Source organism: Brachyistius frenatus, unplaced genomic scaffold (genome assembly GCF_029030835.1).
Source record: "Brachyistius frenatus isolate BFR_SWC_R1_liver_20210118 unplaced genomic scaffold, ASM2903083v1 Contig_47, whole genome shotgun sequence".
Lineage (NCBI taxonomy): Eukaryota > Metazoa > Chordata > Actinopteri > Embiotocidae > Brachyistius > Brachyistius frenatus.
Genome location: NW_027210646.1, coordinates 2,280,267 through 2,306,635, shown reverse-complemented (window position 1 = coordinate 2,306,635; position 26,369 = coordinate 2,280,267). Strand labels below are relative to the sequence as shown.

Sequence of the window (26,369 nt, the reverse complement as noted above, 5' to 3'; positions counted from 1 at the left end):
TTAGTGCTGCCCAGTGGAGGTTCCAGTGACCATATTTCACAATATGGGAGAGCAGTGAGCTTTGAGTTTGGTTGCCATGGCAATGCTCTAGCCTCTCTGATAGCCAAGCGGCAGCAGCCTGCTCTCAGATCTCCCTCCAGACTGGCACACTGACACTGGGAACTGTGGGCACCTCTGGAGCCACAAGAAGGAGAACCGCAGACAACCTCAGACCAGACAGACTTTCTCCTTCTCCCAAATGTTGACGCTGTGAGTTGACGCTGTCTGCTGCGTGTAAACTCAGAACCCCAGTGACTTAATGGAACTGGGAAAACAGTGTTCCCGTCTCCACACACAAGCAGCCTCCGCCAATCACATTTCAGAGCCACTGTGCCCTCCATTTAGCCTGTGACGGTAATTGAATGGACCATAAATGAAGGTGGAGGCTTCTACAGTAAAGTCACCCATTGGCAGTTATTTGGGTAACATATTGTGGCTCTACAAATGAGGTCATTGACAGACATTGAGGCTCTCCCAATTGCTTACAATAGCAGAAAACTTAGCATGGTTGGGTTTTGGTGGCTGAGATGATCCAAAACATTATGAGGTGAGTCAGTCCCTCTCGTTTTTAGGCTGTGAAGCCTTTAACTGTTCAGATACTCACCTGAAAACACAGATCTCTTATTGGCATCTCGTGAACCACCTAGGGAAAAAAATAATACAGAAAATGTGTAACGTATGACAGAATGATGACACTTAAGGAATAGTTCCAAAATTGTTTGGAAAACACTTATTTTCTTTCTTCCTAAGATTGATCTGAAATGAAGAGCAATACTCTAATAGTGTACCTTTATGTTAAATATGGAGCTACGGGCAGAAGTTGGTTTGCTTTGCTTGGTATAAGGACTGGAAAAAGGGGAAAACAGGTTGCCTGCCAGCACATTCTGTGCTTCAGCTTTTGTATGGAAACAACAAACATCATATCACATGTTAGGCCAGACATATACTTGCTTTTGAACCACACATTTGCATTGACAACCGTTTGTGTTGTGAACATTATTGCTCACATACTTGCCTAACTGCGTGTGACTGGAGTACTCCACTAACAGGCACACGAGAGAAATCATTAGACATCCGGATTTGCCAGAAACAATACAGAGGCCGACAATTGAGGTGGGGTCAATATTTTGCTAATTCTGAGAAACACGCCATCAGCATCGTCCCCACTCCGTTTCTCAAGCATTTCCTGCTGTAGCGGTCCAAGACTTGGATCCATTTAGTTTTGCAGGTCCCTGACGCTGTTACATCACCATGCTACCCCTACACTGCCCTTACAGGTCATGTGTATATTGCTACTGGCAAAAGCGTTGCGTCAATTTCTGAGAACATGCAAAAATAACACTTCAAACAGACGCAGAATACAAGAGGCAGCTATCATGTGCATGCAACGTCTGGTTTAAAGCAAGTATATCTTCAGACTTAGTGAGCTTGAGAGATGCTGCTAGGCAGATATTGTTATCTAAATAACAAGCTTCTTATTTTACAGGTACGGGAGCGGTATGAATCTCCTCCTGCAACTCTCAGCAGCAAAGAAAATACGTGTAATCTGATTCTTTACTAAGGCAGCTGATGCAGCATGCTCAAATAGTCAACATGTCCACATGTGCAACATCAAATATGTTTCTGCAATTAGTTATTCTGAATATTGGTAGACAAACAAAACAAACCATCTTTGAACATTAGAAAGACTGAATCCTGTAAGCAATCTTAGCAGGTGTAAAATATAACATACTGATTGTAATAATGATTTAATTTCCACTGTATACATCATGCATGTTGAATTCATGAATGCGCTGAAGGACTGCCTCAGTCATAAAGGACAAAGAGTTTAGACGTGAGAAGTGAGAAACAGGATTGACTTTCATCTCCATTGTGGTTTGTGTGGTTGACTCATTGTGGACGTTTATAGAATAACAGGAAATAGCTATGGATTTTTTTCTCAATTATTTAGCTCTCAGTTCAGACACATCTGCTGTGATACTGGGAAGAGGGCCTCATGCACTAATGATGGAAACCCAAGTGTAAACCCACTGTGATGCACCCACTGGTTTGTGAACTGCTATTTTAAAGCATTTTGGCTGTTGCCACCTTGTTTTTTTGAAGTCAGATAAGATCCTATTTGAACGAACTGGGTAGGAGTGAGGGGTGGATCTGACTGAGGACCTGAGGACACTGTACTCGCTCACCTTCACCGGCAACCAGACTGCATCCCAGGCATGTCAATCAAACGAGGCTCCCAAACATACCTTTTTTAAAGGCCACATATCTAATTCATGATTAAATTATTTTCAGAAGGACCACCAGAACACTGAGCAGGAGGAATACATTTAGCAAATGACACCATAATGACTTGTGGAAAAAATGTATTGACTTTGTATTTCTTGACGGAAGTCGATGCTTTTTGAATGGGTGTCTATTGGTGACAGAGGTGTTTTGGAGCCTCCCCTAGTGGCCTAGGGTGGTATTGCAGTTTAAGACACTTCTGCGTTGGCTTCACTTTTCAGATCGGGAAACCACGTTCATTTGTATGAACAGGTCTATGTGTGAACCTGATATTTATGGACATAAATGAGCATAGAAGTACATGGAAATACATTTATTTATCTTGCCAGAAGAAATTGAGCAATTTCGTTTAAATCAAATTTGTTTTGTTTTGATATTAAGAGTAATTTTGACAAAAACTTAGGTAAATAAAAGTTTTCCATGACTGTTCCTTTTTTTGAGGATTACCATTATTTAACTCTTTTTGGCGCAAACTGAGCGTTCAGCTGCCAGTGTGCTTTTCAAGTGTATTATTTAATAGATCAAAAACTTACCTCAGAAAACACACAAATCTGATTTAGAGGGCAAAAGTGCTCACTGAAAACAATTTTAATGTCTTAGCCTGACTAATGCAATCACTCACATGCACGCACACACGGACATACAAACCAGATTTCAGAGAACGGCCCTGTGGGCCCTCTCTCACGCCAGAAAGTGCTTTGTCACGTCTTGTGGCTATTGGGTCTCTTTTTCTTTGTCAGTCTCCCTCTCCTGTGTCTGAACCACGTCTAATTCAATATGTGGTTCATATCCTTTTTCAACATGCCATTACCATTGCCAAGGCTTAGAGCCCCCCAGGGGCTATTAGGAAAATGTATCCATTTATTGTGCAAAGATACACATTTGGCAAAACAACAACCCTCCAGAGGAACTTGTCAGAGGGGTTATATTTCCATGTGACAACCATTCGCCTGCTTGATCTTTTGTTTGACTGGAATTCTTGTTTCATAACGTCAGTGAAAGCTGTCTCTTTGAGTCCCACATACACTTCATTTTCAGATTGAGTAGCTGATGCTGACTCTTTGTTTACTGAGAAAACAGTGCTACGTTAATTTGAGAAGATTTCTGAGTTCATGGCTTACAAAGTATGATTTTTGGACTCATTCATAAACTCACTTAAGTTTGTATTTTTACTTCAGTGGTGGCGGGATGTAAATGTGGCAGTGCTGGTCTATGGGATAGGTGCTTGGTCTCTGTCAGTTCATCCAGCACACTGGACCACAGCAAGAAGTTTTAACAACTATAAGTCAAATTATCATAAAATTTGGCTTTTAAATTTGATGAGGTCATAATTTCCCCATGAAGACCATGTTGGTCCATAAAGTATCTCAAAAACCAAGCAATGGATTCCACAGGGTTTTGTACGGATTTTCATGGTCGTCAAAGACTTACACGAAACGTTCTGACTGATATGTGTACCAGGCACATTTCAGTTTCCCCAGAGGATGGACCATTCCCATTTTAGACACGCCATGAGCTTTCAGTTAGTGGTCAACAATAAACTTTGTAAACAACATCTCGTGATTTAGTAATAGTGACATTGAATTAATTGTCATTAAATTTGCAGAGAATATTCATACTTCCCAAGAGATAAACCCGTTGTGGTTTTATTGACCCTACAGAACAGGTGTTATATTTTCCAAAAGGGGTAAGGCTCTAAGAATAGAAAAGTTTTCACAGTGCTGTTTGATCCACCCAACATACAGTATTTTTTATACCCACACAGCAGGCCTTAAAACTACTTGCTTGGCAGAAATATCTAATGTTTACATCAGTTATTTTTCATTTAAGGCAGCTACAGCAATAAATTCTTACCAACGTCTCGGAGGATCGGAAAAGTTCAGCCACACATTAAGCAGTGTGAAGACAGCATAAATTTGACAGTTTCTTAGTGGATCACGGTGGATTTAGAACTATTAAGTTGCACTCTGGCAAGTCTCTGACTATCAGGCCATACTGCCACATACATTCATTTGATTTATGGACCAGAACAGTCAAGGAGGTCTGATTTAATTCTGTCATGTTCAAAGCCAAAGGAATATTCTGTACTATATCCCAGCCAGACCATTACTATGACTGGATTTACGACTTTCAAACAAGAATCGTTCACGTCTATCGACTGGATCTTGATAGAGATATATCTCTTACATGATGCCAGGGAAGAAAATTTTACACGACATAACGCCCCCCCTTTCAGAACTCCTCAAGGATTTCACTCAACAGTGAAATATGGAAATGATGTCAGCTCTTGTGCTCCATCTCAGAATTTTACAAGGAATACTTTTCTATTGCCACTTTAATGCTGCAGTAATTCACTGTGGTAGCGTGACATTACAGTAATAAAAAAAAAAATAGCTGTGAGACGGTAAAAACATTGGAGTGGCAGATTTGTGAAGTGAGGTTTTCCCAGCTACTGAACTAAACTGTGAATGTTTGCTCTCTCCTGTTAGGGGAACCTGAATCAGATGATAAACAATCTGATGCAGAGTTTAGAAAATAAACAAAAGACAGAAGGAAGGAAGAGCTATAGGTAGGCCACTCACTCTTATCCTGTTCAGGAGGCTCCAGGATGTCGCTGTCTGTGTCACTGGGAATATGCCAAGGCTGTCTGATGGCCTGTAACTGCTGGTAAAACTCATCCTACAAATGGAAAAATAGAAATGGAGGATAATTCATAATCTGTGTAGAGAATCGACAGAAAATAGTAGAGATGGAAAAGTCTTAACCAGCCTGTTTTTCACTCTACATGTAGATATTATATTCAAGGTCTTGAAGTGAATAAATGTACAAAAAACATGTACAGAAATATGTCTTCAGCATTTTAAATATCAAACCTAAATCAATTTACCAAATGTCGTTACATTGAAATAGATACATGTTCTTTTCATCCTATTTAATTACATGGAAAGTCGTAATGACACTGTAAAAGGAGTAAAGGGTCAAAAAACTGAAATACATAAAACTTTTAACCCCAAGAGGGGTCACAACCTGACACATACACACTAAGATGTTCATTAGTGCTACAAAATCTGTGTTGTGTCATACTGAGAGTCCTCTACGCAAAACCTTTATGAATAAATGACCCCAATGTCCCTACAAAAAGCTTGTCGTCATGTTTTGGGGCTAAAATACTGGAATTTCCACTTTGAGTGACTACACAAATAAAGAAGGACAAGAAAACCAGTTCTTTCTTTTTTTGGTCATCCAGTCTTTTAAGAGGTGAATGATTCCCTCTCTCTGTGAACCAGGCCTCACTTTTATGCTTCACTCTTTCTACATGCGACCAGGTGGCCTCAATAAAAGTGGACTGGGTGCACTAGTGTTTTGGATAATGTCACTAGGTGTCAACTGGCGAAACTGTCAAAGAGCATACAAAGGGACTGTAAAATTCCTGCCCACCGTTAATAAAGCTTTGAAAAAAAGTCTCATATTTAATAGCGCTGCTGTGAAGTAGATCATGAAAGAGAATATAAGAAAGAAATCCCACTAAAAGTGGCCCTTTTATGCCAGACTCATTTTTCCACAGTGAAATGACATCCTACTGTACAGACCTCCACGACTCTCCGCTAAACCCCACACGAAGTGTGTGTGTGTGTGTGTGTGTGTGTGTGTGTGTGTGTGTGTGTGTGTGTGTGTGTGTGTGTGTGTGTGTGTGTGTGTGTGTGTGTGTGTGTGTGTGTGTGTGTGTGTGTGTGTGCGAGAGAGGATATAGACATGTGTGGTAGTGTGTGTTCTGGTGCTCTCACTCACAATCTTACTGTTTAAAGGCTCTCATGTTTAGCTTTACTTTTTGGATGCTCTGCACAAAAGTTAACTCTCACCAGACTAAAACATTATAATAAGCATTTGAAGCTATTTGAAATCCATGACCCAAAGTTTATGACAGTTTTATCCCATGTTTTACACAATGTGGGTCAACTTGATCTCTTTCACTGGTAGATAAATCACGTATGTAAAATACAGTGTTGGATCACGGCCATGGAAGATACTGTTTCCATTTAAAAAAGTTTGATTTTGCTTATTTACTTTCTTGCCAAGTGTTGGATGAGAAGATTTGTTCCATTCTCCTAATTGTCCATTGCATACGGAGCTACAGCCAGGAGACGGTTAGCTTGGCTTCACATAAGGACTGGTAGCAGAGGTAAATAGCTACACTGGCTCTTTCTAAAAGCTAAAAAAAAATATACAAAAATGTAAGTCAGTCTTACGTACAACTTCTTTTTTTTTGTGTGGCCCGGTAACTTTCAGGAGTCTTTTGGATGACTGACTACAGGAAGTCACTGCGCACATGATTCAGCCTATACCACTGTCTCATCTGAAATTCTAACAATTTTACAGACTTTTTTTGTCCAGATTTAAAAAACAAGATAATGCATAATGTGTAAATTTGTGGAATTTAGAGCCCCAGGAAGGCAGATTTTTTTTTACCTTTGGACAGAGCCAAAATAGCTTTTTCTCTTTGTTTTATCCTAACTGGCTGTAGTTTCATACTTAACTGACAGATATGAGAGTGGTATTTAATGTTTCATCTAAATCTCTGCCACAAAGGGAATAACAATTTTTCCCAGGATAAATTTTTTTTAAAGTAAGTCTTGAAACTGACCTTGTCACTCACCACATCAACCAAATGTTAAAAAGTGGTGACTTTTAGTTTTTCTCTTTTGATTGCTTTGGTGTGGTGATAAGGTCTTTGAGGCTCTCTTTGTTGGAAATAACTGAGTTTATAAAGGCGACGCTGCCACAATCCAACACCATCCCCTCCTCATTGATCATTTTCCTATATTAAGACAAACTAACACGTATTGATGCTTTTATGACTTCTCAACAAAGAGCCCAAAAAGTGTGTGTTTCAGTTTGGGGTCTTACCTCAGACAGATAAGCCCGTAGGCTGGCACCGAGGCTGTCTGTAGTGCTTAATCCTGGAGGGGTGAGCAGCGGGCGGGTATGTGTCGGCTGACTCGTAGGTGTCACTGGGCGGCTCCGCGACCTCCTGAACGTCACCTCTTTATGAGATCCAGGGTTAAAGGTGGAGCGTGTCAGCAAACTATTTGGGGTCAGGGGCCTGCTGGGTGTTCTAGGGGTTTGAGTCCTGCTCCCGGGATTGCTGGGAGATTGAGTCCGACTCATGACCAGGGTGGTGGGCTTGGGGCTCAGCAAAGGGAGGCCCACACTCGAAGATTTGCCCAAGAGGCTGCTAACTGGAGACTGTGGCCTGGAGATGAGGCTGGGCAGAGGAAGTGTGTCAGGCAGTGTTCTGTGGCGCAGAGGGGTGTGGAGTAGACTGTGCGGATTATTGGTGCTCCGAGTGGTCATCTTTCCTACTTCTGCCAGCTTTGCCAGGTCCTTCTCAACCTCTGGAGAAAAAAAAGGAGATAATCTGAGTCAACATCCAAATGCCAGACTTTAAACTTCAGGATTGAGTTGGTATAGTTTACTCAATAATATCAGAAAACTGAAATTTTACATGTACATGACAATGCCTTTAACACGTTATACGAATCCCAGATAACTCTGGTATATGGACTTTCAAGAGTCCAATATAAAGTCAGGCCTACTTTTTGATTATTATTCAGAGGCCATGCTATGTGCGTCCTACTAAACTGATGATTCACAAACTTAACTGAGCATTAAAGTGGGCGAGACTGCTTGTTTTAATCCTACTTCTGGGCAATGATGACAATATTTATAGACCTTGTAAACTGTGGTGAATCCAGTTTCCTCTGTCAGAAAAAGCCCCAAGTTGATATACAGTAAGTACAGCATGGTCATAATTTTTCCCTGTTCCTGACAAAAACACATTTGTTTGCCTCTCTGGTAGTCTCAAAAACATTTCTGTTTGTAAAAGAAGTGACGCTGCCAACGTTCGGATCAACATCTGGGTAATTTTTTCCGTGTTTTATGCTTTTGTTCAAAACCTTTGGCAATCGGTATTCAACAAATCAGCCTGGGAGTTATCATTTGAAAGGCATAATTTCAAGAATGACTCATCACGAATGAGTTTTTCTGGAAAACTGTATATGTGTGACGTGACTTAAATAACAAGAGGAAGCATGAGAAGTATTTCACAAACCCTGACTTCCTTGTTTTTTCTGCTCCTCGACAAACAACATTTTTCCATGCAAAAAATATGAAACATATGCTTCTCACAGACAAATATCCATTTAGTATGCAAAACAGACCATGTTTGTATTAAATTCAGCTCTGAGAATTTCACTTTGGAGGATTCAGTTTGTTTAAAATGTATTCTAGACTGTTTTGTACTGTATACATCCCTTTAGGGATCAAATACATCAAATTTTCTGACATGGGTAATTAGATTGCTGTTTTTCTGCTTAAACAGCTCTGATTATATAGAAGTCAACTTTTACTGAGATACAATGCAGAGCACATGCTGGTTAGTGTCTTTCCCACGTGCTCGGTAACCTGCATGTGTAGTGCATGACATTGTGCCTGTGTTGCTTTAACGCTAACACATTCGACACGTGATATTTCAAAAATTAAAGGTACAAGTTTCTTGCTTTTTTGACAAAAAGCTGTAAGATAATGAACTCTGTCAGCTGTTTGGGGCATATCATGACATCAGCTTTTGGCGGTTGCTTGACTGCTGTGTGCAACTTTGCATAGAAGCATTGTTATTAGGTTGCTAACCTGCACAAAGAGGTAGATCGTGACAGTAAGACCAAAAACTAAATCAGCAAATACCTCTGGATGGCAGTGAAATAAATTCTATAGAACAAATCATGGAAAGTGAAGTTCCTCGTGGGAGGATTTCCCATGTAAAACTTCTTAACCACCCACACCTCGTCCACCCTGACTGGTGTTATTATTATATCGTGCAATACACAGGATATGTTCATGAGAAATCTGTTCCCGTAAAGTTGATATTTTCATCTCAAGTTATTTACCAGTGTAATGATAAACACCACATGTTTTTGTTGGGAAAAGCTATCCCTTCCGTAAATGCTTGCTCCACTCATGATTTTATTGTAAACCAGTTGCTTCCCCCGACTTCCTGGGTTTAAAGGGTATCACAAGCAACTTGTATTTTGAAATCCTGTGCAGCCAACTGTTAAAAACAGAAATACTAGAAGCTATTGCACGGATACTGATATATAATGGCAGCTCCAAGAGATAAAAGACATAGCATCCAGATCCATATGGCATGAACCATTCATAAGTTTTGATCCAGAATTTGTCTAATAAGAACAGGAAACAGAAAGAGAGAAGAAAGTGAGACAGAGAAAGACAGACGGCGGGAGACAAGCAGAAACAGAAACAGATCTGTTCAAGTCTTTGATCAAAAAGCAGTTGCACGTGGTGAGAAATCACGTGGCCGTAGCACGCTATGCAACCATTCAGAACTCATGCAATCTTAATTGGATCCCTCCTCTGAAAATAAACAAGTGTGCTAATAACACATACTGCTTGCCTGAATAAATTAAAATACCACCCATTGTCCTTGGATTGATAAGTACAAATATGGGCAGAAATACACATTCCTAACACAGTGGAACTAAGATTTATTTACTTTCACTGCGATGATATATTTCTGGCTCTAAACCTGGAAACATTTCTTTCACATGCACAAAATTCTTCATTTCTGATGCACTGAGCAGTTTGGGATGATGGGGGAAAACGGTAAAGACAGTCACATATTCCTCTAATGTATTGTTGCAGCATTAAAAAAAAAAAAAAAAAAAAAAAAAAAAAATCCATTCTTTAGTGAATCTGGACTTCAGTAACAATTTTAGTGAGCAGCAATTTATAGAAAAATATATTTTCTATCACAAAACACTAAAAAGAGTGATTCCACAGCCACTTAATAGGAGTAACAAAGCAAGAGAGAAGTGAGGCTCAGGCTCCAAACATGGAAAGTATTAGCAGCTAATAAAGACTTGAAAGAGTTGAATTAGCTTGTTGAACAGCTTCAGTGGGACGCCTGGTGGGAGCCCTCAGTCTGAATATTCACTAACTAAGCGATAAACAACTAGAAATCAATGCCATCTGAAGACCTCTGAGACAGAAGTTAGTATATTGTTAAAACAAATAGTAGTCTTTGGTACCTCCTAAAAAACAACACGCTGTTTTTCTTCTGGAGGCAGCTACGGGGATTTAGTGCTGACGTGCAGATTATCTGAGATGGTCACTACAGCTGGGACTGCTGTTGGGTGACAGAAATGGGTTCACTTAGTGCGACCAATATGCTTCAAATACCTCTGGTATGTGAAGCCATGTACGAGGTCTTTACACACTGTGACGCTGTCAAACAGGGTGGGAGGACATGCGTAAACAAACAAGTGTGTGACACATGATGGTAAATGGCAGCATTCCCTCTGGCCTCCACTCCACACTTTCATGTGATTCATTAGCAAATACATACTTGATCTTCATGACAACAAAAGCAGTCTCGGAGTCACGCAGACGTCACATATATCAAAGATGAGCCTTGCACTACATTAGGAATAATCATTTCCAAATTGCAAGACAAATTCCATTTCTTCAGACAAACTCAGACTCCAGAGCAGTCGGGCTTCGACCGGCTCCAAATGACTCAGCAGAGCTGGAGAGAGTTTATTGATTTAACCAGTCAACAGTGGAGCTAAGATGAAGTCCTGGCATGTGGAAATTATTTGAATTAGTTCTTCTATTTAGTTTTGACACATTGTAGCAGGAAGATTAGTTTTTAATTAACCAAGTAAATCCTTCAGTCAAAAGCAGTGCATTCTTTGGCTGCTTTTGGCACTCCTCACGTCCTATCTAAACCTCTTTCAATTTCATTAAGTTTCTATAGCTCAAACTGTGTGTGTGTGTGTGTGTGTGTGTGTGTGTGTGTGTGTGTGTGTGTGTGTGTACATTTGGTGAGTGTAGACTATATTCTCTATGCAAAGAAAGTATTTGATCAGACTTACCCTTTCAATTCATCATTACAGCTACTGTCAGATACACAAGACAAACTCATATACTGTCGGCACCAAGTCAAAGCAGACTACACACATGTACTGTAAACACACAAACGTACACAGAAGTGCCTACCAGCGAGCTGTTTGCCCATGTTCTCCAGCTCTTTAGAAAAGAGGGAGTCGCCCAGTAGCAGGCCCGTCTGCCCGACAGAGCTCCCACCTCTCACAGCCTTCAGATCAGCCTCCCAGACAGCCTGACGCTAGTTAGCGAGGAGAACAGAAAAAAAGGGAGAAAGTCACATTAGAAGAAAGACCCTTCAATTAACTCTTTATATAATTTTCAGCTATTGCTGGAAATATCTCAGCCATATCTGCTGGAAAGAAAGAGGCAATTATTATTTTATGGGCTTTAGAAAAACACAAGAAACCACAGCAAGTGTAGATGAAAGCACACAGCACGGAGTGCACTCTGTTAAGTGAATGTGAGGCACGAGACAGTCAGTAGTGGTTCAGGACATTTTTGTATAACTATCAGTAAATCTATAGGAGCTTGTAGGCGCACCAGTCTGTTGGCAAAGAGCCTGGCAGCAGCAAATCTTGCACTGGCAGTTAAGGAGCAATAAATCAGCCATTTTGAAGAGTTGGTATTTTACAAAAATAAAGATGATCATATTCCAAAGCATATGAAAGAAAAAGAAATCAGGCTAAAACAGCAGACTGGATCACTTATACAGTGTAGTTGCTGCTTTGCTCCAACCATTCCTGGCCAAGTGTATGATTTGGAAAGGGACCTGTTAGACAGTCCGCTGCTTTGCCAAGTCCTGTAAATGGCAGAATGCCTAATCCTCCTATTTATTCCTTTGATAGAACACAAGTGGCCAGATGATCTGTTAAACCAATGGAGCGAGTGCACATGAGCTACAAGCACAGGTGAGAAATAAAATCTGTCAGCCGTAATTCCACCTCATACAAATTTGGTCTACACTAGATAAGTTATGATACCTCCGATGCCAGCACTTACATCATTTGATGTGCTAAGCACTTAATAAGAGACAGAGCTGACTTGACAAAGTGCTGACACAGAGTAAGGTTCTGGGACATCTGGTGATATACATACAGTGCCGTCTTCCAACAATATTCAAAGACAATCATGGGATTCACAAAGTACAGCAAAACTGATTACACCCCTGTGTAACATCACTGAAATATGAAATGATTCAAAATGTAATCATCTTACAGTAACTGAATTATTTTTATGTTGAAGATAATTGATCTTGAGTATGACAACTGATTAGAGAGACTACGTACAACAAAAATGGGTAGATCTGAGATTACTGCAACAAAACTGATTCCACATGTACTTGTATGTAGAAGCTAATTGCATGAACAAGGTTATAAATGAAAACTTGAGAACACAGCTTTAAAAAAAAAAAATTCCTGGGTGTATCTGGTACAACACGGTGGCAAGATTAGAAAAGATTCAACTTTGTCAAACCCGGTGAAAAGAAACCTGATGAATTGGAAGCACATTCTTTGGTTCCATGAATCCAAAATACATTAGTTTGGATCAGATGGGGTCCGGCTTGTTTGCCCTGGACATGTTCAGGGCCGCCACAGTGTCTGCAGGAAACATGGAGGTTCTGATATGTGGCAGCATGGGTGCTGAAGGTGTAGGGGAGATGATGTAAATGTCGCTATGAATGCAAGTTTGTAAAACTGCAACTGATGATCATCCATTTTGATAATAAATTAATTGTTTTGAGTTGTTTTTTAATGAAAAAAAATTCTAAAATTCTATAATTCCAGCTTAAATATAAATATTTTCTGTTTCCTTTATGATTACAAACTGATCATCTTTTTTGGGGATGGTTTGTCAGGACAAAATAAGTGACTTTAGGCTGTACCTTTGGCTGTAGGAAGATGACTCTTCACATCAAGAAACTTGACAAAAGTGGAATTTTCCAAAATGACAATGATCCCAAACACAATCACACAAATCACATTTACAAAGGATTTTTTTTTTTTTTTTTTTTTTAAATGATGACCTGTCCAAGTGTCTCATCTGACTTGAATCTGACAGAACACCTTCAGAGTATTTTAAAGTAGAAGGTAATGCAAGAAAATCCCTCAAGCAAAGAGCAACTGAAAAGAATAATCTGTGAAGAATGGTATTGTGAAAGACTGGTATCAACCATAAAAAAATAATAGCAGATATACAAACTATTAAAAACCAAAATAGTGTCATTAATGAAGGGAGTACTCAGTTTTGTTGCATTGGGGTTGCACTTTTAAGATCATAATTCTAAATCTTCCAAATCAGGTTGCTTATAATTATGCCTACAGTAACATCAAATACTCTTCATAAATCTTAGAAATAAAATAATTCTAGCAAGACAATGCGGTTTTGAATCATTTGAAATTTTCATAATGTTGCACAGGGGTGTACTCAGTTTTGCTCCACACTGTAACAAGTTACCCATTTTCAGCTCTTCAAAGTGGACAAAACTGCATCTTCAAAGAGGAGGTAAAGTGAAAAACAAGGGGAGCTGCTGTCCTCTGATAAATGACAGAGCATTATTCCCAGGGTCCATAGCATTGATCTTTGCGCCTGTCAGATACATGAGGCGTTCCGTGGCAGTGGAACCACAACACCACAAGCCAATCCTTAATTACAGCCCTCATAAAGCAGCAACGGCGAGTTGAACATTACAACTGAATCCCCTCCCCAGCTTTATTTCTTTCTCTTTAGTGGTATCTCCTCAAATCCAACAGCATGACATCATGTAGTCCTCCGCTCGCTCTGGGTCTTCTCAGCTCTGCAAACAAGGCCACCAACAGACTCCTACTTTAAATGTCCCAAACATTTTCATAATATTTATTGGAGGCTAAATCATTACATTTTAAGGCGTTGCAGCTACAATTATTTCCAGATTTCACGTTGATTACATTTAAAATCCAATTTATCGCGGTGCCTTTAAAAAATAAAACAGCCTCACTTCTTAAGAGCACATGATATAGATTAATATTGTAAGCAACATCCACAGTACAACATCTGCAGTGGCTCTAAAGCTCCTGTCAACTGTAATCAGGGCCATACAGTTTATCCAGGGGACTGGAGAGTTGGAGGCGCTCTACAGCAAAAAACAGCATCTACTGAGTCTGTGAACAACTGGCCTCCTCAGATAACATCAATAAATAAACAGACATTATCTTCAAAATATGGCTGTTGTGTCATACATTTTGGTGAAGGCATACATAGTCACATTCCCCTGGAAGACGTCAACATGTACAATCTACAAAAAAATGCATATAAATAAGATCATGGAGAAAACACAAAACGGTTTGCAGGATAGAGGCAAAAAAAAAAAAAAGAACTTGATTACATACTAAAAAAAACACAATGCAGTGATGAAAAGTGTTTTCAGTTTACAATGGTTTAAAGCAGCAATTGTCCTTATCAGAATGACATTAGCGCAAATGAGTCAACGTTTTTTTTTTGCCTTTGTTTTGATGCTCACTTAGATTGGATGCTTTAATCTACAGGCAAAGAGACGAGAAGGAATGCCTTTTCATCTCCAAAATAAAGACTGGCTATGATTTTGAAATGACTTATATAGTATATTAATGTCAGTGGCGCAAAACCCAGCTTGTATAATCTCCCTCCCACTATGACAGGACCTAAAAAAAACCTGAAAGAGAAAAGGGGGAAACCCCTCTGGTGATGCTTCTTTGTAACTAACAAACATGGATCTTGTTTCTTGCGAAATTGATTCCATGTTGAGAGCAAACAAGACAGAAAGAGAGAAGATGGAAGTCTAGAGTTAAATATTTTATAGCCTGCATGTGTGTCGCTATATGTGTGTGGTCAGCAGTAATAATCACCACAAACTGGGGTTTGGTCCAACATTGCCCCCCACACAACAAGGACCGTTTGGGATGTGTGCATGCAGTCACAGACCTCAGATACGGTACTGCTGGCTTTGCAAAACACAATTGATTGACTTTTGTTGTGGTCAGGCTGAGTTGCATAAGGACCAATACACACACACAACACACATAGGACCGTGTACCAACAACACAGAGACACATAGGTGAGCAACAGCTCTCCTTTCTGTTCTGTTCAGCATTATTTGGCTTATTAGGACTTTTTGGGGGGATAAAAGCTGATAAGATTTAATATAAAGAGACATCTTTGTAGACCTCTTAATATCTTACGCGCTTCTGCCTTTTAAGGCCGGAGATATACTTGCTTTTGAACCACGCGTATGCGTTGACAACCATTAGCGTTGAAACATTATTGGTCACACACTTGCCTCTGTACTCTGTGTGTTATTGGAGGGCTCCACTCGAGGCCACATCAGAGAAACAATGATATATTTAGAACATCTGGATTTGCCTGATGTACACAATAAACATGGTGACAATGAAAGGGGTCACTACTTTGCTGATTCTGAGATCACATGGGACTAACCACGCCATCGGCATCATCCCCACTACGTATTTCCGTCATATTCCGCCGTGCACTGACCTAACACTCTCCAACTTGTTTCCATTTAGTTTTGCAGGTCCCTGACCCTGTCAGGTCATACGTATAGTGCATCTTACAGACATGTTGCGTTAATTTCTGAGGACATGCGCAACCAATGCTCACGACCACGTAGTTTAAAGCAAGTCTATATCCAGACTTAAAGGTAAAATTGTATCCTTTTCATAGCGAGGACGAAATGTGACTTAAAAAGTCAGTAAGCCAGACTAAGCTACATAAAGCCAGACTACTGTATATATAATGAGCTCAGTTTACACACCATTTTTTTTAAATCCCAGAAAAGTCCAAAAAGGTAAACTCAGAAAGAAGCAAAGACCAATGACGACCAAGCCAGTAGTTTGTTTTACGGACTCAGGTGTAAGATAGGTCAAAGTCTCAGTGAAGAAGAGAAAATTCTAAACTCCTGGCAAATAAGACTTTATCAGCACAATGATTTTATTTGCACATGTGAGAGATGGAGAACCCTGAGTGTAGTAGTAATGGGCTATTTTGACCCGAACCAAACAGCTAAGTTTTGGACTCTACTGATTATCCACCCTTCAAAGAAGCAGAAAGAGATGATCATAGGCCATTGATATGGTTGTTTAACATGTTGCGTTGCATGCTGTAATGCAGACAAGCATTATCTATATAATCCTGGGTTAAGAGATCAACAGTATCAACTAAAGTGCAAAAGTAAAGAAACAAAAATCCATACTCCTGTCATACTCAAATCCTCAAATGAATGGGTCTATTAAGTTTCACTGGCGGAAACAAGACATGTTGTATGTTTTCTAAACAGCTCACTTTGCTATTGTAACCCTGTCTATCTTGCAAAGGTAAGGGAGGATATGTGATATGAGGGGTAACACACATTTTTTTATGAATTCACACTGTTTTGGCTCACAGCAGAATCACCTAATGGATTTTATGGGCTTGTGTGAGCGGCTCAGAGGCTCACCGGCCCAACCACAGCCAAAAGCAAACAGGATATTGACAATAACACAGTTAGGCTTTTATTCAAGCATTCTAAAGTCAGATTACATGACATACTGTTTATCCTTCAGCCATGGAAGAACAACTAACAAAGCTTTTTGTCAATAGAAGCATACAGGAAGTACAAACTGGAAGAGGGCAAATGAGAGGACTCTTTACAGCAGATCATATTCTTCAGATAGAACGTGTTGAATTGGAGCCAGATTGGAATTATAGTCTTTAAACTAAACTAAACTAAACTAAACAAAAAATAAAACATTTATACAATATTAAGCAGAAGGTATAAAATCAGTGTGCCATCCCAGATATGGTTCAATTATGGTTCATGGAAGATGATTCAGTTTTTGTATGCATGACATCTTTTTTAAGAGTATTTCTTGTGACGATTTCAAATACAATTCTGTTATTCTGAATAATTAGCATGTGAAGCAGCTAAAAGTATATTTGTGTCAAGGCCCTCTGTAGTACTCTCAGCCAACGTGATATATTAGTCTATTAAGGTGCATAGATTGCAGAGTCAAAGCAGAGCGCATATCTGATTGAGACTTCACGGTGCATAAAAATAATTTAGAATATAACTTTATTAAATTTAAGTGAAAAAAATAATTAAATCAATGCAAATGAATGTGGTAATTAGAATTGTAACATGAATCTAGGTGTATAAAAAACTCAATATGAAAGAACAAATCCACCAACAGAAAAGTCAGCATCACTCTTCTTCAGTGAGCCCTAATAGTAATTTAGGGCACATAACAAATGAAGGGAAACGGAAAATCTGAAGATCCTAAACAAAGCTTTGGGAGGAATAAAACAGCACTGGAGGTACCTATGCAAAGGGATTTCTCAGAGGATAACCATGCATGCATAACTGTGGAGGTGTGGGGAGCAGACTGGTGCCAAATATAAAAAGTCATACAGTGTATCAAGTTAAGCTCTGCCAAAGTTCCCCTGGAAACAAAAATAAACCATCATAACGGTTCTGCTTAGTATTATGCTCATAGCATTGCATCACATAATTATCTTATTTCTACCAAACAAATGAACAGTTTCCCTTGGCAGATTTTATGACGGTAACACCCATACCACTCAGAGCTCAAATTTGATTAAAACATATCACTTAACACTTACAAAGGAAACTGTAGAATAATTTCTTGGGGAATTTGCTCCAGCTATTGCTTGAGGAAAGTATTTGTCTTTATGGGGCAATTATCACCTAAAGGAGCTGGTGCAGGCAGGGGGCCTGTCAGACTAATAATGATAACCATTAACAGTGTTTACTTTCCAACATCACCAGGCATTTATTGCCCTAACCAGGGTAGTCTGCAAAACAAGGCATACTTTATTTATGGACAGTCATTAATATACTAAAAATAGCAACGTGACTTCTAACTTTTAAATTTAGAAATAAACTACATGCATCTTTTCTTTAACATTAATGATCACTGCAACATGTGAAAAAACAACTGGACCAATCCAGGGAACACCTGTGTTCTCACTTTTACAGTATATACAGTTATATATTAGTGTATGTGGCTACACGAGGATTGCATGAGGAGGTTTTATAAAACAATTGCAACAAAACCTTAAAGTTAATTAGTTATTTCTGATTCTGTCTGACTTCAGCGCAAAACAAGGCTCATAAAAGCATTTCACTTTTCCATACTGTTTAGCGATTGTGGCCCACAAGCTCCCAAAGGGCCGGTTAAACTTACAAGCTATTACAAATTGCATTTGGCTTTCAAAGAGAGCCAAACATAAGCAATTAAGCCCAAAACAACCACATGAAGCTACAGTAGGTGACAGGACATGTTTGCACTTGCAGTTTCCATATGGGCCACATTAGTAAATTGCTCTTTAGTGTGCCAGACAAGGCTTAACCTCTGAAGATGTAGTGTAGTGGAGAGATGGAGTGTTTAATCCCCTGGTACAAGCAGCTACAAACTAGTAGCGGACTGTGAAGGTCAGGAGAGAAAGCAGATAAAGCTGGAAGCACAAAAGATCAACTCTGAGATCTATATGCATGGATTTTTTTGGTATTGGTTGTGGTCAAGCCTCAGATTTTCACCTGCAACATTTTGTTTGCCTCCGTGCCAGCGGTGTCATGGGACAGAGAGAAAAGGAAATATCATCAAGTGACACTGCTGGTAGACGAGAGGGACCGAATATCAAAATCTCAGTTTTATCTTCTTTGAGATTGAGAAGTTTTGAGAAAGCCAAGTTTTAACATCAGCCAAGCTACTAATTAAAGAATTTATAGATGAAACAGAGTCAAGTTTCAGTGGTAGGTATATCTGAGTATCATCGGCATAGAAATGATTGTGTGTTTTAAAGATAGAACCCAAGAGGCAGTATATATAATAAAAACAGAATTGGACCCTATTTGGTACCCCATAGGTCAGAGGGGCAGAAAAGCATTTATCAGTCAAATTTAACAACTACAATTTTTTGTTCTATCGGGATCAAACTTATTGGGCAAATTCCCTTCAAGTCTACGCTACATATATCAAAGTAAGAGAATGAGTGTAAGAATGGCATAATGTCGGGGTAATCGTGTCTCTAATTTCAGGATGGTGGCTCTTGTATTGGGCCTAATCCATCAGACCTCCGACGACTGCTTTGGTCCTTCAGTCTCTAAAAGTCTGCTCCCAGTTAGTGTGGAGCCTCTCTGCATCTGCTCCACACACGGAGCAATGCCTTGGCTCCAAACCCCTTTCTTTCTTTAAAAAAAATGCCGTAAAAAGCCTGGTCTAACACTTAAGATTGGGCGATTATAAAAAAAAAAAAAAAAAAGGTATTGGCTTTTTTGGAAGGTAATTACACAAAGGTACCGGCGTCTTAGCTGAGCGCTTTATTAACAGCATGTGAGGGTGTCTGCCTTTGTCGGAGTCTGGTGTGTGCCACGTTAGGCTATAGATTTCTTCCCTGAAGCATGTGAGGTTTATCACGTAACCCTTCTATTGAAGGAAACTTTATGTACTCTCATTACCCTTAAATATTTGGATCTATTGTATAAAACAACAGAATCAGCCTCAATTGTTGTGCCATTTGATATTCTTTTCATTTATTCCTTTCAGATTGCCCACAAGTGCCCTAAGAGCTAAGCAAAGTGATATGGGGAGATTTCTAATTGGGCCATCACTTTTTTAGCACCATCAACTGTTGTGTATGATGAAATGCCCACATAAAGATGGATCGGTTTTGCTTGGTTCTTATTGTGTTAACAAGAGGCTTGAGGTGGTTTTCGCTCACACTCAGACAATAGAAGCTGAGGAGGAGAGAGCGACGTGGTAATTGATGGCTGTAAAGTGATCTTAATTGTTTGGTGATGGATGTAGGGAGGACACTTACAGAGCCCGACACTTGAGATAAGGCCTCGCATTCCTGCAGTCGTCCCACCACGGTGTCCACCCCAGGCAATGGAGCTGCATCAGACAATACACACAAACAAGGGAAAAGGAAGGATAGAGCAGAGTGTGAGACCACAAAAGTGTGCAAAGACACATTAAAAAACATTGTTGTGCAACTTACAGGAGATATCCGGCACAGCTTGTTCAGATATGTGAGGCCTGTGCTCCTCTTCAGATCTGTTGTCTGATAGAGTGTCTCCTTGCAACCTAGAAACAACACGTAAGACATACTGTACTGTACACTGCTGAATACACTGGTGGGGGAGCATGTAAAAACAATCTCAGAAATCAGCATTTTTCAGCCACAACACTGCAATGCATGTTTGGAAACTGAATATCAGATCATGAAAAGACAAGCAAGTCTGTATCAGTCTGAGGTGATGAGACAAAGAGGAAGTGTTTAGAGAGTTTATCTTCTTCGTCAGCGCAACCTAGGATGGTAAAAACGGAGGAACACGGGGGTCATTTTTGAGGCACAAATCTTGTCTTTTCATTGTAGTTTTTTCTTCCTGCTGAAATTAAATCTAAAAACTGTCATGAAGCACTTCAAGATATAGTGTGCATGGACAGAAGCAGCGTCACTCTGCTTACTGAAAAAATAAAAAGGCACACAGATTCTGTTTCCCGTTAAATCATTCGATCACTGTTCTTTATCGTAATGTGTTCCAAGCCCCTATAAGCTTTTTCAAAGATATCTGTTTGGACTGAAATGGAAGTGGGTCTGAGAGATTTAGCGGCCTCCTTAAGGTACTAAAAGATTTAAGTTTCCCTAAGATAGTAAAGTATACTGTGGGTGAAAGACAAACAGTGACTGAACTGCTTTTTCAGGGGGAAGATAAGGATGACTTTTCACTGCATACTCTTCACACACTCTAACACTACACTATAGAATTAAACCCAATTATTTTTCTATGGCATATTTCAACAACTGTAAATCATTGACATATTAACTGTAATTACACACTACTTAAGCTCAAAATGTTTTCACTGCATGCTATTTCCATGTCATCAGTGCAACCATTAGCTGAAGACCAAGGAAGGCGATGCCTGTGCTTTTATAGCGCAGCTGCATTCCAAGCCTCTACAATGAGGATAAAAGCAGAACACAGCTTTTTCTTTGAGTATATTCTGTTTCTTTCCTTCTTTATACGTCCCTCTTTTTGTCTCCCCCTCTCTTTAATGGCCTTTATAAGACCATTAAAAGTACCGAAGATGACTATCACAAGGCCTTCCTATTCTCTGAATAAAAGCTGCTCATAGCCGCAAGTCTCTGCTACGATTCCCCTCTGTACATTCCTGATATGAAAGCAATTAATTTAATGAGAACTACAAGCCCAAAAGAGGTTTGTGGAGATCTATCCATTTCCTAGGACCGCACTGCCGGCTTCCCCAGAGTATGTAGATGGAAGATCTGGGATGCGTTTGCACACAGGAGATTTTGTGGCGGGAGTACATAGCCATTAACGGAACTGATCGGGCGCAAGAGGGAGTTTGGATGAAATGTTGGCGTGACCACAGCTGTAGCCCAAAAGACAGAGACGTGGCCACAACACACAGGCCACACGGCACTTTACACTTCAACCAACCAGCAGAGAGCCAGAGGAAGCAGTGTGTTTCCTGACCTGCCACTGCTGGTTAGGGAGCCACACAGGCTGACTGGACTGCGTGGTGGTGTGGACAGTGTCTGGTCAGGAGGGAAGGAAAAGGACAGTGGCCGAGGAAGGTGTCTCACGAGGCTGGGATCACTCAGTTCAATCTTAAAAGTATTACTGCCAGGCAATGTTTAAATTTTGTCTCAATTAAAAAAATAGCTATTGGTATAAATGTGTCTGTTACAGTATCATATTAGTCTAATCCAATTATGTCTTTAGTCTTTAGAACAGCAATTATTAAATGGATCTTGAGTATGCAGCAACGTTCAGGCGTGCCTCTGGAAATTAATAAAACCTTGCTAGGGAGGAACAGAGCTGTCGCCTTCACGCTTTGGGTGTGAAAGTAAGCGTCACCTTTTCTTGGCTTTGGGTGGTACATGGTAGAGCAAAGTGGTTCAGTCTCGTTTCCTTAGATGATTGGACAGAGTCAACGCACACAGTGATGGACCGCTCGGACCTAGAAGAGCTTATTGGTAGAAAAAAAAAAAAAGGAGCTGAATTCTAATGTGTTTGCCTGAGGGGTGACGGGTATGTGAGGAATGCTTGTCTAACAGGCCAGTGTTCGCAGTTCCACACAGAGCCAAGCAGCCCTCAACTATCTCTGTGAGTGTTACATAATACTGGACAGAAACTTCTTAATACCAGACAATCCGTAAGTTTAAAACTTCAGCCTAAGTGTAAGGTCACATCTGTAAAGTAGCACTGTCTGCTGGTGTGAAGCACAAGGCCACACGTGTTAGTATTCTGAATTTAAAGACGGGCCCCATACTGTTTGAAAGGTGTTTCTGGGAATCCCATTAAGACACAGTGCTAATGCACACAGCATAAAATCACTGCCAGGGTTGTCCCTCTCCAAACTGCTCCCTGACCTCTGCCTCTGCTATCCTCTCTTCATGGCCCCCTGCATGTATGTGTGCAAGGGCATGCATGCACATGTTTTATGTGTGGATCCGTGAGTAGCTGTGTCTTTGCATGCTTGAACTCCTGCACAACCCTGATCTCAGAACTCTGAGTTTTCAGAACATCACAAAGCGTGCAACACTTTTCCAGCTTACTGATCTGTTTATGGCTCTCACACTACCCAAAGAATTACCATGAGAGGTCACGACTACTTCACCAATAAAACTTTGGGGAAGAGTTGGTGGTCACGGTAAAGAGGACAAAGCAAGAATTTGGCCTGAACCAGAAGGAGAGAAGACAGAAAGGGAGAACAGATGTCTGATATTTCAGTCACGAAAAAAAACCTCCAAGAATTAACAAAAAAATGACTTCACATAGAAATACTCCTCTGCTCTGCCACTGATTCAACCAGAGGACAAAAGGTCTAAACAATGGCCAGGTCGATAAACTGCTAACAAAAGTCCAGCGATACCATTCATCCTCCTGCAGAACATTTGACAACATCCCGCAGCCTGTGTGTGGAACAACGCCAATAAGCTGCACGAGTGAAAGAAGAGTAGGAAACAAACAAATACCAAAACCCAAACAGTGGAGGCTGTGCAGGCAGATGTGTGCCTGGCGTCTAGTCAAAGAAGATACCCGTTTATCTTTGACTGGCATCAAGGAAGAGCTCTGCCCACACCTGCCTACGGTATTGCACCCATAACTCTGAAATCTGAGCAACTAGACTGATGCTGCGGATCAAGGGGAACAGGAAATGTGTCAGAAGAGAAAAACTGTGATAAAGAAAGAAAGAGTGATAATGGGGACTATTATCTGCGCCACAGCTGATTTGTGAAAGCGAACAGCACCGGAACAAACTTAAGATGTGATATCATTCTCTGCTACAAATGCAGGCAAGGAGGATAGAGGGAGGGGCACTGAGAGAAGTCATGACCCAGGACAAGAACAAAGTTTGATGTTAGAAAGAAAAAACAAATGGATTACAGTAATAGCCACATCTAAAGTGTTGAACAAAAATCTCTTACATTTTTGGAGATAAAAGTATTATAATTGCATTCCTTCCAAGAGTTTAATGAGGAGATTAATATACCTTTCTCATGTCTGTGTTATAAGCTGAACTGTGTCTTGTCCGAGTGCAGCAATTCAACATAAATCCCTGTAAAACAGCAACTTGTCGTGTACACTAAACACCTGCTTCCAGTCTTTATGCTAGGCTAAGCAGGCCGCTATGAGAGTGGTATTGATCTAACTCTTGGCAAGAAGGCAAATACAAGGATTTCCAAAAATGTCAAATTATTCCAGTAAATCCAAACAAGAACAGACTCTACAGAGATCTAGAGTTCAAAGTACACAATCTCTCTCCATTGTGTCATATAAGAGGAGGTGGAAATCTTTACCTGGCACACCTAGAGCAGATGTTGAGTGTAACTTTGGCCTGTGGTTCAGACTGATAGGAGCTGCGTCCCTGGCTGAACTTGCTGCCGGATGGAGCCAGCCCTGTCACACCCTCCATCCGCAGGTCATCAAGGTCCTCTGAGAGCAGAGCGAGTGACAGACAGAGAGACAGAGGAAGGAGCAGGAAAGCAAGGGAAATGGAGAGAAAAGGAGACACACACACAAGGACAGTCATTAATCATACTTTGGTCAGTCCCTTGTCAATATGATGTCCTGGTAATGACAGTCTGCTAAGATCTAAAGGAGCAAGCAAGCACATCAGAGTAAATAAACATTCCTCAGTCTTACTGCTGCACTCCCTCACATGTACATCCTGCGCACACACACACATCCAGAAAAATATACACCGTTAGAAGTTTGTGAGTGTTCCTCATCAGCACAAAAGCCTTTTGTGATGAGGAATGATGTCGCAGAGTTGATGACAACACCACATCACGGCAGCAAAGAAACAGGAAGGGTACGTTAACAAGCTGAGGGTGAAGGGGACAAAGAACAATGTAGTCAGCGAGAAACAAAATTGGCGGTGAGATGGAGGGGACGGGAGATGGAGAGATGGCGAGCTGGGTTTCGTCTGATCTCTCTCTGTGTCCTCGAGAGCAAACAGTCTCTGAGGACATAGACATCGACCCTCATCCCTCTGACTCTAAAGAAGTCCATATGTATCAGACATGCCATCATTGTTCACAATATCCTCTTACTGTGTCTTGTAGCAGCGACATTTTAACACATGCTCACAAACACAGAGTTAACAGGTGCAGAGGCCCTTTACAGTTTTTTTCTAATATACACTATAAATAAACTTTATTTTTGTCTGCCGTCCATTGCGTTTCTAAGATATCTGCTTTTTCGCAAAATACAGCTGTTCCTTAGGAGGTGAAATGCTGTCCACATGGAGCAATTGAAAGTTTGACATTTGGAAATGATTCCAGCCTGAACAGAATCAGCAGCAATCATATCTGAATTTTCAACGTCAAGACAAAGAGCGTGATACACATTTCTCTAGTAAGCACGGTAAGAGCATTAGAAAGAAAGCTTCAGTCACACCAGTAACAAGAGAAAAGCAGTAAAACAGAAGAATATCAAATCACTGTTTTCTGTAGCAAAGCAGAGACTTGTAACAGTTCGTTAATATAACCTAGGATCAAAGGCGAGACTCTGAATTGGCCAGACCATTTTGGTTTTGAATGCATCCACATGAGATAAAACACATTGCAGCACTTTCTGTGTTACAGTTCTTTCTGTGAGAATGAGTAGTGAGCGGGTGTTTTGGACTCTCACTTGATTAAGTGTGCTGGTCCAGCTTTTTAAATGTTGTTCAATGTTAAATCAACATTTTCAATGATCACTATAATAATATTTGTCCTGGTATTCCCGGACTAGAATAATTTAAGAGCTTTGCCAATGAAGTGGGGGAGGTTACCTTCAGGACATACAGGACATTATTGCCACTGGCTGTCATTGTTTCTGCTTTTATACATGTAGTACAGTACGTGCCTGACTCTCTGTGTACGTGTGTGTCTAGTTATTTGAGACCAACATTGATACTTTTCACTTTGGAATCACATTACCTGGCCCCTGGTTTGGGGGAGAAAAAAATGGGCCTCACACCTTGAAAGAGGAGAATGCATGACTAATCACCTGAATTAGATTGGATGACACTTGCTCATGAGAACTCTCTCCCTCCATCCATCAGCGTGGCACACAGCCAGAAAATCTCATCTGTCTCCTGTCTCCTTTGGGTGTCAGGAAATCCTTCTGAGGAGACAGCTAAAAGCAGTGCTTCCGTCTTATCTGTGAATCTATCCTAACCTGCGACAGTATGCTAAGCAGAGTTCAGAGTTAATAGATTTTTAGTTCAGTTAAGTCACAAACCTCAATGCACACGCAAAAAAACATTAAAAAAAAAAAAAAAAAAAACCACACGTACAGTCTGCATTTTAAACCCCCTGCGGATAACGTCAGTCTGTTTGTTCGTCGGTTGCCAATGAACAAGTTTCCATTCAAAAATGGCTGACATTGGTCTCAAGACGCCAGATTCCACTGGCTTCGGTGAACTGCTGGCATTTCCTCTAGTGAGGCTAATATTTGTCGTTTTTGGGGAAATGTCGCTAAAACTTTGAGATGGATTTAGTATGAAGTTTTGGTTCAGACATTTGTGTCTCTCCCTGAA

General features: G+C 40.3%; 1 protein-coding gene across 2 annotated transcripts in view; it reads right to left on the bottom strand.

Moving 5' to 3' along the window:
• cunh8orf34 (chromosome unknown C8orf34 homolog) overlaps positions 1 to 26,369 on the bottom strand; it is a 58,422-nt gene that overhangs the window by 599 nt on the left and 31,454 nt on the right. For both annotated transcript variants that reach the window (XM_069703468.1, XM_069703469.1), the window contains exons 8-14: positions 24,142 to 24,277; positions 20,311 to 20,396; positions 20,131 to 20,204; positions 11,395 to 11,521; positions 7,228 to 7,715; positions 4,905 to 5,001; positions 644 to 682 (exon numbers count right to left, since the gene is read on the bottom strand). In XM_069703468.1, the coding sequence (XP_069559569.1) occupies positions 644 to 682; positions 4,905 to 5,001; positions 7,228 to 7,715; positions 11,395 to 11,521; positions 20,131 to 20,204; positions 20,311 to 20,396; positions 24,142 to 24,277 (1,047 nt within the window). The remainder of the gene's footprint in view (positions 1 to 643; positions 683 to 4,904; positions 5,002 to 7,227; positions 7,716 to 11,394; positions 11,522 to 20,130; positions 20,205 to 20,310; positions 20,397 to 24,141; positions 24,278 to 26,369) is intronic.